Source organism: Protopterus annectens, chromosome 5.part0, assembly GCF_019279795.1.
Source record: "Protopterus annectens isolate FY-2018-M chromosome 5.part0, PAN1.0, whole genome shotgun sequence".
Classification (NCBI taxonomy): Eukaryota; Metazoa; Chordata; order Ceratodontiformes; family Protopteridae; genus Protopterus; species Protopterus annectens.
This window is the reverse complement of record NC_056735.1, coordinates 1,434,477,106-1,434,491,255: the sequence shown is the minus strand read 5'-3', so window position 1 is coordinate 1,434,491,255 and position 14,150 is coordinate 1,434,477,106. Positions and strand designations below refer to the sequence as shown.

Sequence of the window (14,150 nt, the reverse complement as noted above, 5' to 3'; positions counted from 1 at the left end):
GAAGTGATCTTTCTGTCAGAAATAATAAGTTATTCAATACTGTACATTTTTAAAATTCAATAGGACACACAACAAATAAAATAAAGCCAGCAGAAATCATTGATAAAATACAATATAGCCAATAGCAAATAGTAACAATGGTATTCAAGTGCAACTATTAAAAACATACTATTCAGCACCTGCTTTTCCAACCCCTCCACATTTTTCCCCATATAAATCTGTTAACCCAACCAATCAAGGACAAATCAGAGCAGAATCAGGGACAAATAAAGAATTAGTCAGGGGCGGTTTTAAAATATTGCTACCATTACCTTGAGCATAAAAGAATGTGAATTAACGCACAATTTCTGAAATAAAAAGTGTATATCTTGTCATTGTTTATTAAATATAATGCACCACCTTTTCTGCAAAAGTCACTAGCCTGGTTCTCAATGAATCAGGGACAAATCCAAAAATAATCAGGGACACAAAATATTATTGCTATTAACCTGAGATATTGATAGAACAGAGAATGTGAATTAATACTTTTTTGAAATAAATTTATAATTCTAGTTATAATTCTTGCCATTTGTTATGTCAATAAAACATGGCATTGGCAAACCTGGTGGTGGTTCTTTGACTCTGTCTAGGATGTAATTTTTTTGTGAAACTCATACATTATTTAAACTCTAAAGCTTGCCAGCAAGTTTTACATTTCTATTATTGTATTATACTGACCTCGAAACCTTGACAAATCTTAAATGAAACTAAGCAGGGTTTATCACAAATGTAAAATGTATGTAAAGAGGTTCTTGTGATGATTTTTGTGTCTTGCTTAATTTAAAAATATTAACTCTTTGCTTAGGAATGACAGCCATAAACATGAAAGTGTAAAGTGTTTGATAAAGGACTGACTTCCATATTAATAATGCTCACACTCTAGACTTTATTGCCACATTCAACATTTAATATGATGGCTGTGATCATTGCTTGTTATTGGGTACAATAAGGCTCAGCATATTAATACTGCTGTAATGTGAGTCTGAATTTAAACTTCTAAAACTTTCTGTCCTTTTGAAAACAAGCCTCAGCATACTTTTACTTTATATTTGTACTTTATAGTCTGAGGCCATTTACATTTGATCTGAGAAAGAAAATCAAGTATTTTAGCCATCTTATTTGTTTTTAGAGGATTTATATAGATTTATGCATTCAAAATAATTATTTCTGATTTTTAATTTAACTTACGTTAGTGAGGTAAATGTACCAGTTAAAAAAGGAAGCAGTTCAAAAGAATTCAGTTGTTAGAAGCAAAACTTAACTTAGTCACATTGGGATTATGCTCATAAGTCCAAGATGCCTGCTCACAGCCAATAAAACTACTCCCTGGACATCTGAGCATGTAATAAAGAAGGGGTGTTCCCTTGGCCAGTACAGCACAGGTTTTCCTCAAGGAACATAGGCAGCAGGGAGGGCAGCACTGAGCCTGTTGCAGGAGGAAGAATTGCATAATCAGGCACAAAAAAGTTCACTTGCTTTCTTGAAGATATGACTTACTTGACTAGCTTGTATACTGTGATGCCAATTGGCTATAACTGCGATATATGAGCCAGTCAAAAATCGCAAAGTGGAGCAATGGCTGCTCAATGTGAATAGAGGAACAGGAGGCTTAATCAGTCACAAATGTGGAATGTTCCCACAATTCGGAGCACATGGCTGCTCAGACTACTGCTCAAAGATGTAGTTATGTGGCAGGGGTGCAGTCACAAGCTGTTAGTCCCACCCTCGACACATCACTTAAAAATGGACACATCTCTCAGAAATGCGTCCCCCCCCCAGCAGGTAAGAAATGTAAGTAACATTTTCAGCTGTTCCTCCTAAAACTATTAAAAATATTATTTTTCGATTAGCAATATTGCCTCTGTTGTTAAAGACATTCATTTAGACAGCTGTAAACATAATATGACCTGAGACAAACCATGTTGATATGATGCTCAAAAAAATAATGTACTAAGTAGAGTACAAAGAGTATGCCTGGCTACACCCTTGCCTTGTGGTGAATGGCTCAGCCTGTACTGCTAAATCCTGTAATATCTCCCTCCAGCAGGTGTTAGTTATGCAATGGGTTGGGCTGCTTTCCTCCTCTAGGAAAAGAGAAGTCATTTCAACCGTTCATGCCCACCCTTCCCAAGCCAGATCCTTCACTGCCTGGACCACTTACCAGTCTTGGGTTGTCTGGGCTGCAATTAGGTCATTAACAATTTTTGCCATAAAGATGGCTATCACTTTGTTTTGATTCTGGTTACTGTTTGCATGTGCTAATCTGTTTTTTTCTGCATATCACTTATGACAAACCATATGTGAAAAAACTGGCAGAGCAATGTATTGTTTTATAACAACATGTACTTGCAGAATGATTAAAACATGCCAAAGCTATTAGAATTTTTTTGGATTTAATTTTAAATTGGGAGGTATCATTGTTTCAAACTACTTTTTGTAAACTGTGTGCTGTATATGGATAAGTTAACTTCAAAAATGAAGGCAGAAACATATTTTACATAGAGAATCAGAATTTATTGTTAAAATTTAATTTTATAATTTTGAAGCCCTAAATGAAAATACTTAATATATTTAGTATGGTAAATTATTTAATTTGTATGACCTTTTAAAAAGTAAAATTGATTTTAAACAGTGACAGAAAATTTCTGAGATTGTATGCACTAATATGAATGTGACTGGCCAGTGATCATAAAATTTTACATTTTAAAGACTGTGAATTTATGTTTTTGATGGGATGGCAGTCTATTAAAGATTAGTTTCTTTGCCTTGCACCTATAGCTTTCCAGGACAGGCTATGCTTCCTTGAAACTGTGACTTAAATTTAACAGGTAATTGGACAAAGGGTGACTGAATAAACTTAAAAACTTGAACCAACCTTCTGAATGAGGGCATAAGTGGATTGAAGAGTGTGGATGCCACAATGATTAGTTTAATGTAATTACAATGAGTAATTAATTAACTACCAAGAAAGGTCCCTATGTGAGTGATGTGAGAAATGAAAGAAGACTTTGCATCTAAAATTTAGCTGTCAAAGCTCAATGTTTGGCCTTCATTTGTGAGAGTGTTGTAGGGCTATTCTGCAGATTTAGTTTGCACCTAGCTTAGAAAAGAAACAAGACATTAAAGAACAAGTTTAAGAGTTTAGTAAGAAGGGATAAACATTAATCAATGTGTGTGTGTGTGTGTGTGTGTGTGTGTGTGTGTGTGTGTGTGTGTGTGTATGTGTGTGTGTGTGTGTGTGTGTGTGTGTGTGTGTGTGTGTGTGTGTGTGTGTGTGTGTGTGTGTGTGTATGTGTGTGTGTGTGTGTGTGTGTGTGTGTGTGTGTGTGTGTGTGTGTGTGTGTGTGTGTATGCGCACATCACCATATAAAGATCAGGTCAGTGAAACAAACTCCAATAGCAAGTACTAGTTTAAGAGCAGAGAAGTTGTTAATGGAAAAAATGTGAAAATAATTACACTTGAGAGACACAAATAGGGACAAATCAAAAGAAATATGGAAGGTAAAGAGCAGTAACCAGCAAATAGCACTGTATAAGGAGCAGCAAAGCACCGGACAGCAAACGGATAAAACCAACAAATTTATTGAGCCAAAAACAACGTAAAACGCTTAACGAAACATCGTGTTTTTCATCTTCATAACAGACTTCATCAGACAACAAAACAAAAATCACATAACATTTATATATGCTGGCACAATTTCAAATTATCCAATAAGATTACATCTCATAAATATGTATTCCCATTACAGGATGCAATGTGATGACTAACTACGTAAATAAAACCATTTCTTACTTCAATGTAGAGCTGCAGATTGTATAAAAATCACAAACATTAAGCTCTAAACCTGTGTATAAATATTAACTGGCAAATAATCATAAAAATTCCCTATTAAAAGTGTTATGTTAAAATGCTAAAGGTAAAGAGCAGTGTTATTCACAGTTTTCTAAACTAGTAGCACTAATAGAGAACACTATCTTGATATTGTCTAGAATACTTTAGTTGCAGCCACTATATCTATGAGCAGTGTTTATTTTGATGTGTTATAAATGATAAGTCTCAGGCTATGAATGCTACAGCATACCTATTGTTCTGAAATGCGGCAGTAGTGAGCAGTTTGGAATTTGGAGGGACCAACTATTTCAGAACAAGGTATCACCTGTGTGGTCCACCATCATCATACACTAAGGGTCAAGCCAAAGAAAACTGATTCTAATCTTCATCAGCCAGTAGTTATCAAAAATAGGACAGCCTTAAATGTCATATTAATAGGCATGACATTTGCTTCATACAATAGTGAGAATACAATCTAAGTACTAGCAAAGAGAAACTCGTTTCAATGTGAAACTGCTAAGTAAAAGTAAACGAAATGATTAGTGAAAAAGATACCTTCTAAGGTGAGGGAAAAGCATATAGTATTTAAAGCACATTAGGAAACAAAAACATGCAATAAGGTATAGCATTTAGAAAATTAACAACTAAAGGAAATACTGGTCAGTTTCATTAGCAAGTAAGGGGTCCTTTTAGTATTGATTGAAGCCATACTACTCCAAACACATTTATTCAACAACAGTTGCATGAAACTAGCTTATCAAATATGGACAACAGCTAAACACAAATACTCAATACAACTGAGTCAGTCAGAAATAAACATTTCACCCCCCCCACACACACACACACATTTTACTATTCTCACTCTGTTAACACTTGAACTTGAGATTGTATAATCATTTCAAGAAGAGGTAATACTACCTTGTTTTTTTTCTCTGAGATGCTGCAGTGTTACAGTACAGGTCTCATTACTTCACTGGAGACCCGGGTATTGCTACAACAGATATTGAGAAATACAAACACCCCATCAATATGTCAGTCAGACAGAATCCAGCTAATTAAATATGAACAATTGTGATGCAACATGTATTTAATACCAGAAATGTCAAAGTAAAAAAGTTTCTAGCAAACTATTCAGAGTGCTGACATCTTGCTCCAGTGCCAAGCATGTTTGTGCTACAGAAGGCAGTTGAAATTAAATATTTTGCTTTTTCCTTATGAAGTATACCTAGTTTTTATACTGCTGAGTGGAGAACAAATACAAAAGACATTAGAAATAAAAAAAATTACAGAGAAAAAAGCTAACAGGAAATGAATTCAATCAGTGGGTTTACCTAGCAATGCAGAGTGCAAGAAGTGTGTGACTCATTCCTCCTTCTCACATCTCCTTGCAACATAAGAAATGTAATGTTTGTCACATGCTATCAGATTTGTAGTTATTGCCAAATAATGTGAAAGTGGACAGACAACAGCTCACATTGTTAACAATAGTGAGAATAATTGATTTTTAAACAACAGTGATATCACAAAATGTAAGTATGCATTCATACATCCCTCTGTAAAATTATCAGTTAACTGTATTTGAATCCTGCATCATCTGTCCTTTTTCTCTAAGCTCACTGTACTTACACATTATGCCACAGAGAGAGTTACATGACAAGTGCATTTTTTTCACTGAGTAATATCCAGAGTACTGACTGCCATGTAATGTTGACAGGCTTATTTGTGCTACATAAGGCAGCCTAAATTAAATTAATTTTATTCTTAGGAAGTGAAGTGTAGTTCAGTGCTACAGACTACTGCCAGTCCAGATTGCAGACTGTCAAATGGCATACAAATGATAAAGGGAAAAATACAGTAAATGTACGGAAATAGGAAAAACTTATAAAACAAGTATTTAAAATGTATACTTTTGATATTTCCTAAACTTTATTGTGTTTCAACATATTCTCACTAAACATCATTGTTTTCTAACAAACATTGTCATCTGTTGATTAGCACCCCAGAACACCAGGGCATTCAAAAGACTCAGTTCATATTATTATTATTAGTATGTGCCACACACAATTTATACTGTAAAGATAAGAGACAGGCTAGTTAGTCTCAATGTGATACGGTATCAACTGACGTAACAGGTGCAAAAATTCCTGATCTTTGTCCTGTGTTCTTTGTGGTTAGATGTGTATGTAGCTGTGATACTGGCAACAGGGAAGATAAATCTTTCCACACACAATACAAAACAATGTGAACACTGCACCTCTTTTCTTCTCTTTATTTTGTGAATATCATTCTCATATCAATGCTTCCCTAACAAGACTGCTATGTGCTTTGTCTTGCAGTTACTATATGTTTCTGTGAGTAGTGTACTTCCTTAAAATTGCAGGCACAACTGTATTCAGAGGCAGAAACTTTTCTCAGAAACAATTCATATAAATGATAGGAGTGTTACTCTCCTATGTCAGTCAATGGTAGTCACAACATTTTTTGTAAGTCCCTGCTTTCTGAAAACATTGATTGATACTGCAGTCAGACAAACCATTCACACTTACAAGCACTTAGCAGGTAGCACTTCACAGTGCTTGTCCTTGCAGAGGTAGGGCCTGTGCATGCAATTGTGTAGGTCCTTTTACCATGTTTACATTCCCTGCACTTAGTGCAGATGGTAGAATTCATTAATGTTAATGATTGCACACCTCGTTTACATATTCATATTGCTGAGAGGGCTGAATCTACACTATATAATTGTAATTGTGCAGCTAATATATATTGTACCACTGTAGGGGAGAGTGAATCCATAGAACTTGATATTGCTACTTGCTTTGCAAACTGTATTCTACTTTCACAACTGACAAGCTGTGAAGGTAGGTTGCTGTTTTGAGCACATTTGTGCATTTGAGACGTGTTTATGATTTACATTTCATAATGCACATATTGGTGTACTCTGCATTATTTTTAGTAGATGTTGGCATGGGCAAGTATACTACAGTTACTTTTTACCCATGTAGTATTTTTCTACCTAATAATGACAGTGTAATGGAATTTTCAATCTTGAAAGCTGGCCCTTTTGTCCAGAAGACTATTGTATTAATTATTACCAACATGTTATGGGTTCTGGCATTAGTAGCATTGACAAAAGTGCATATCAGACCAAAAAGTGTTAACCATTTTTCCTTTACAGGTATACATTTTTAATGCTCGAATATACCACACAGTGACAGAAATGTAAGTCCTGCTATGAATTTTTAATCAAGTTCTTTCTTTGTATTGCCCTTGGAGGTGTCTGTGTACTGATATGCAGCCTTACCTTTTCATGTATTTTGTGTGCAATGAATTAATATATTCATATTTTTTGTGTTTAACCATCTTTTGTTTTTTGTGCTTATGGATTTCTTCTTTCTTATTATATTTCCTGCCATGCAGTGTTATGGCAACTAAAACATTTGCACCCAGTCAGCCACCATGCACAAATGCAGAGAATGATGGGATCATTCAAGCCCTAGATCACCATGAGTCATTCCACTTAGAGAGAAGCAGGGCTTACAAGTCCTCCCATGACCATATCTGGGAGCAAGTGGTGAATGTCTTGAATGCAGTGGGAGGCCATGGATGTACATATTCCAGAATAATACATTGAGGCAATAACATGAGCTGCAGTTGCCAGTGAACACATGGCTACAGGGGCAGTCCTCCTACAGAGTCACCACTGACCAAAACAAAGGCATTCTTGTCCACTGTCAGAGATCTCAACAGCTCAGCACAGGGTTCACACAGAATCCTCAATGTTGGGGTTGATGCAGAAGACATCTCAAGTGTGTCTACTGCAGAATTTCCAGGTATTCTATTTAAATAAATAATTGTCATTGCATACATATATGTATGTCATAGAGAAAGAGAGACTGAGACCTGGGGGATAGTAGAGACACAGACAGAGAGTGACAAAAATGGGGGGGGGTGGTAGTCCAGTGAATAGTAACAATTTCTCTGAGAAGGGTCCTATTCTAAAGCTGTAAAGGCAATCATCTTCTGTTACTTCTGTCATTTGCTTGGTGATGCTTATCATCCCTGTTTCATCTCTCTTTTTCATATAGAGGGACATCTGTCTCTGCCAGTGCATGACCAGCTGCACATGGTAAGCACACCTTCTGTATTCTTATTAATATCCAAAAGGTAGATGTATGTGTAAATTAAAAGTTATTTGATTTAATTGCATTAGCAACTTTTTAAGTTGTAAGATATGTTTCATATAACATAGATCTGATTGTCTTTTATTCGCCTTTTCTTTTTTTTTCCTTACGTGTTATCATAGCTGATCTTGCCAGTAGAAATGTGGAACTCCTGTGGGTAGCTTGTAATGATGATGCCAGTGATAAAGAGGCACAGTCTGGTGGTGTGGAAGGTCAGTCCGACATTGTGGTTGTGCCCCTATTTCGAGACAAATTTAGTATGCCTATGTATACCCATGACACAGAGACCTTAGACATAGGACAGGTTGAGGTTGCCACAGTTGATCAGGGTAGTATAGTTACTGCAGTTACAGAACTGGTTGATTCTCCTTGTAACCATTGTGAGCGTGAGATGCCACACAGTAAGGTTGTTGGAGGTGCTCAGAGGATGCCTGCTGTCCAACCTGCTCTTGATGATGGTGTGCCAGTAGGTGCCACATGGCATATGTGTAGGGCTGCCATGAAGGAACAGGTACATTCTGCATGGACCTCAAAAGAGATAGTGGGAGTACTAAACATTGTGCCTTCTGATGTGCGGAACTGCCTGAACTATGTGGGTGAATCCTTGGACAGCATGAATGACACACTGGATCAGGCAGTGTCTGTAGTGGAGCATGTGATGAGGAGGGTCAGCATCCATATGGCTGTCAAGCTGCTACATCATCCATTGTTAGCCATCATTGCCATGCAAGCTCCCACTCCTGTAGTGGCACTACTTCTACTGCTCTGTCAGTAATGTCAATGTCCACACCCAGACATGGTAGGCCACATGGTCATGGTCCTAGGCACAGTCATGATGATAGCTTGTCCAGCAGACATCAGTCACAGTCAGGTAGCTCCCAAAAAAGTACTAAAAATAGCTTCCACATTACCTCTTTAAACAATACAGCTACAGAAGTAGTTACCTATACCAAACTGCTTGGCGTCATACATGACAACTTAAAATTTTATATTCACCTACAGAACTGTGTGAAATATAGCTCATCAAAGGCTAGGTCTACTATATAGCAAAACAAATCCTTACTACTTCTAGTAGAATCACCTTAGCTAACATTTACCTTTTACCCTTTCTTCGCAGTGGCTCACCTATTTTGACTAACATCTGGATCTCCTTAAATTACAACTGGATATCTCGATCTGTAGCTAACCTGCCACATAAAGCTCATCATTGTTCTGCATTATGTGCACTGAACTGGTTAGAACTCCCACATCAACTAGCCCATACTCAGTTTCTTCTAGCCCATAAAATACTATATAACCTGCTACCTGCCTTTCTGTCTCATCAGTACTTCATCACTATCTCCCAAATTGGCCTCTGCTCTCTCAAGACAAAAAAAAACTGCTTGAAATATATAAAACAAAAAAAAAAAGTATGGAGCACAGTTTGTACTCAAACTGCATATCCAAACTGTGGCACGCTATTCCAAATTCAGTCAGAACTATATTTAGCCTCCATATATTTATGTCCTCTCTCAAAGAATTTCTCACTAACTCATGGCTATGCCCATGTACCTCACCTATATGATCTATGTTAACAAATACTTTACACTTAATAACCCAACATCTCATCACACTAACTATACCTTTCAACACCTGCCCACTCCCCACTCTTAGGGTGGGCCTGTATCTTTTTAGTTTTATTTCCTAGCATAGTAGACTATACTTCTAATACTTTTGTAAATTCTAACTGTCATATTTAATATTTTTTATTTATTTTTATTTTTACTTCACTGATGTTTGTTAATGCTTTACTGCATCCTATGTATTCCATTATCAAACTGCATATACGTATGGAGAGTGCCGTGGTGAGCAGTTTATGTTGTCACCGCACAGCAAGAGGTTCCCTGGTTTGATTCTCAGCTGGGATGGAGTCTGCATGTCCTCCGTGCATTTGTGTGGGTTTCCTCTGGGTGTTCTGGTTTCCTCCCACATTACAAAGACATGTGCCTGGAGTATTTCTCCCTGGCCCTCCTCTGAAAATTGGCTTGTTCCAAGTTGGACTTTCCTGGTAAACAAATGTCAAATAAAAAAAAAAAAAAAAAAAATATATATATATATATATATATATATATATATATGTATACGTATACACTGACACACACACACACACACACACACACACACACACACACACACACACACACACACACACACACACACACACACACACATACACACACACGTTTTTTAATTATTACATTTGTCTTCTTCTTTTGGCTTTTTCCTGGTTAAGGGTCGCCACTGCGGATCACCTGTCAGCTCATGATTGGCAGTGAAGTTTTACAGTGTCGAGTTTTGTACTAGTGTTTATTTGATGTTATTTAACTTTCTGAAGCTTTTATCCCCAGGCCTGAACTGAAAATAAATATTTACTACCAGTCGGACTTCACTAGTAAACAAATGTCAATAAATAAATAAAATAAAATAAAATAAATTCTATACATGGCCATTGATCTAGTAATGCAACTTCTGGCAGAGGTAGTTCTCATGGTTGGGAGCAATGTCACTGAACTGACTACTCTACCATGCATGACTCCTATCTGTCCCAGATGCCAAGATGTAGTGCTACCACTTGATTGTGTTCATGCAGATCACACACGCGCACACACACACACACACACACACACACACACACACACACACACACACACGCACATTAGTTACCTAAGCAGTCCTGCTGACTTCTCAAATCTTGCTGCTGGCCCTGCAAATTGGATACATAAGGAATACATTTTTGTTTTGCTTGCACTCACTCATTTCTTTGGTGTCAGGCTTGTCCTTCTGTTCCCCCAACCCACTCACCTTGTGCAAGTGATGATGACTGTGCCTCACCCTTTGCAAATTTCTTTGTGACTTCAGATTGCATACACGCCTGATGCACAGCATGCAAAGCTAATGCTTGCTTACTCAGAATCTTCCTTTATTGAAATTGTAATGCAGAATGCTTGTATCTTTCGGCTTTTCCCAGTTAGGGGTCGCCACAGCGGAACTCCAGTCCGCTAATGATTGCCAGTAGAGTTTTACGTGCTGGCTTGCTGGGCCTAACGCACAACCTTCAATGAAGGAACGCCCATTCACGCATGTCACCACACAGAAGACGCTCTAACTGAGAATCAAATGGGCAACGTCTAACTGTGAGGCGACAACGCTACCGCAGCACCACCACCGCAGTACTGAAATTGTAATGCAGAATAAATAGTTTTATTCATAGATCATAATCAGTTGTGTATGATTGCTTATGTAATGATTGATGCTCAAAGTTTTTGTTTTACATTTCTTACTCATGCAAAGTAGATGGTTTAAGTCTTGCTTACTGTTACACTTGTACAAATAATGCTGCCCTTGACCTGCTCACTGGTTTATATAAAGTAGCCAAATGAAAGGCTTAATGCACATTAGGGAACAAAATCCATAACTGTGTATTACAAACATAAATCATAAGGTATTACTGATGTTACTGTACACCTGGGACATGTATCAACTTAGGGACATATAAGAATTTGCAGAACATAGTAAACATTTATACAGCTGCATAGGTTCCAAATTTACATTGGTAATAATGTAGATGTGAGAACTCTCCTTGGAGGGTTGCCTGTGTCTGATAAACAAATAAACCATTACATAGTTAAATAAAGGTTCTGCATTTTGTCTGGCATCATTTTTAATATATGTGTGTGCTAAGCTGTTATTCTTCCCTTTTGGTATTCATTGTGTGTGCTATACTTTGCCTCTTAGCCAGAGCCATGGCATATTGTGCCAGCAACATCTGTGGCTTGTGGTTCTCCATCAGTCTCCCCATCTGTATCTGCTGGAACAGCTGGCTTGCCTGTAGTACTGGGAACTATGGTCCTGTCCCTAGATGTCCTTGTTGAAGCTGTCTCCTGAGAATAATATTGTGCAACATGGAACAGACTGTAAGAATTTCAGCAGAGGTGGCTAGGTCAAACTGCCGGGAACATCTTAAGGTATCCAGACACTGGAACCTTGATTTCAGCAAGCCAGATACACTTTCTATGACATTTTAATTTGAACATCAGCATTGTTGTATCCTTGCTCATGGGGTTTTGTGGGTTTCTCTTGGCTGTTGTGAGCCATGGTTCCAGGACATAACCTGCACCCCCCCAGATGCCCTTGTGGAAAGTCACATCTAGCAAACCTTGTGTCCATGATAAGTCATACTGAGTCTAAACACCCTCCTCCTTCTTGGGTGAGGTCTGGCAGCACCAGAACCTTGAATTAAAGCCTGTTGCACATACAGGTTAATGATAGCAGCAGCAACTGCTAACATCCTTTTTTTTTCTAAGTCTTATCATGACTGTAATCCAAAGAGTTTTGGATTTCAGGGCAAATGGCTACACTGACTGCCTGGGTTACCTGGACAAACATTACAGTGGCTCTCTTAGACACTACAGACCACCTGACAATTTATGGAGTGGTATAATTTTCTTTTGCTGTACCGCACCCCCTGTTTACTGGATGGAGTGTTTGTTTTTATGTGTGTGTAATCTATGGCCCACAAAACTGCTGGGAAGTGTGCTGTTGGTTAAAATTCCTTCCTGGTTCTTGCGGTCTCATGTGTGGTTCATGAGAAACAGATATTCTTCTTTGCATGTTGCAGCATTGCATTTCAAAACTCATGCAATATTCTGGAAGTTGAAGCCTGTGACATCCCTAATATATCTCCTGTTGGTATCTGAAATGTACCTTTAGCTAATACACACAATGTAACATATACTTTAGTTTCCACTGGGATGGGTTCTCCACAATTTCCCTGGGGCAGAGGTTCCTTGTCAACCCAGTATTGTTCTATAATTTCTGTGTCATGAAGTCCATGATAAGTCGAACTGAGTCAAAACACCCTCCTTCTTCTTGGCTGGGGTCTGGCAGCAGCAGCAGTACCTTGAATTTAAGCCCATTGCACATACAGGTTAATGATAGCAGCAGCAACGGCTAACATGCTTTTTTTTTCTAAGTCTTATCATGACTGTAATCCAAAGAGTTTTGGATTTTGGGGCAAATGGCAACACTGAGTGCACACAACTGCTTTATAGCTTCCTTAATAGCTCCGCCATGTCAGATTGGTTAATTAGCATGTAATTCGGCTATTTCTGCTATCATTAGCATAATTTGCTGTTTACCTTTGTTTTACACCTCTATTCTAAGTGTAGAGCCATTTAATGAATATGAAATAGTGAGCGATTGTGTGGTGTGTGGTGCGCCACCTACACAATAGCTGCATTTAGTATAGCTGTTTAAGAATCCAGCCGCTAGTGGGTCTAGTCTATTTCTGTGCTACATTGCCATTACCTCAGAACTAAACATAATACATATTTATCAATAAAAATGACATACTGTATCACTATTAATAAGATGCTACAAAAAAAATCCTAGGATTGATGGGAACAAAGTGGCCTATCCAGATGCAACACTGAGATGTCATTATATGTGGAAGCATTGTCTAAGAAAAGAACTTGTATGCCCCAGTGTAATTCCCAAAAACTTTACTTAATAATGTCAAACAGTGTTTCAGACACTGTTTTAAATGTACACTGTGAAATGCATGAACAGCTAATAACTGTACTATAAGTAATAGGTTGTTTTTATGTAATAAAGTACACTGAATGAGTACTGCAGCTAGTAATATTTGTGCCATAAATTATTTTCAAGGAGGGAACAGCATATTCAGGCTTCTTTAAATATACTGCTTAGGTACTCAGCTGTAGACAAAACTTGACTGTAGCAGCAATTTTCAGACCTGCAGTTTGCAGTTGTTAACATGTATTGGCTCTGTATGTTCAATTTTATTTACTTTATTTTCCTTTAGGAAGACTGCCATGGCATATTCAGGATAAATGTCAGTGTTTCCAAAAACCTGAATCTCAAAGTAAGACCTGGAGAGAAGAAGCCTGGATTTTGGGTCCCTCGTGTCTGGTAAGCATAACTGGTGTATTTTTGCTTTGCAAGGAAAATGTGCCTCTTGATTTTCTTTCCCTGCTAAGTGGGTGAGTTTGAACATGAGAGCAAAAGTGAACGTCTTTTTTTTTTTTAATTAAGTTCAG

General features: G+C 37.6%; 1 protein-coding gene across 5 annotated transcripts in view; it reads left to right on the top strand.

Annotated features, from left to right (window-relative positions):
• The window catches only part of NALCN (sodium leak channel, non-selective), a 3,563,801-nt gene that overhangs the window by 2,994,914 nt on the left and 554,737 nt on the right, over nucleotides 1–14,150 (top strand). For all 5 annotated transcript variants that reach the window (XM_044071239.1, XM_044071242.1, XM_044071240.1 and 2 more), the window contains exon 28: nucleotides 13,916–14,022. In XM_044071239.1, the coding sequence (XP_043927174.1) occupies nucleotides 13,916–14,022 (107 nt within the window). The remainder of the gene's footprint in view (nucleotides 1–13,915; nucleotides 14,023–14,150) is intronic.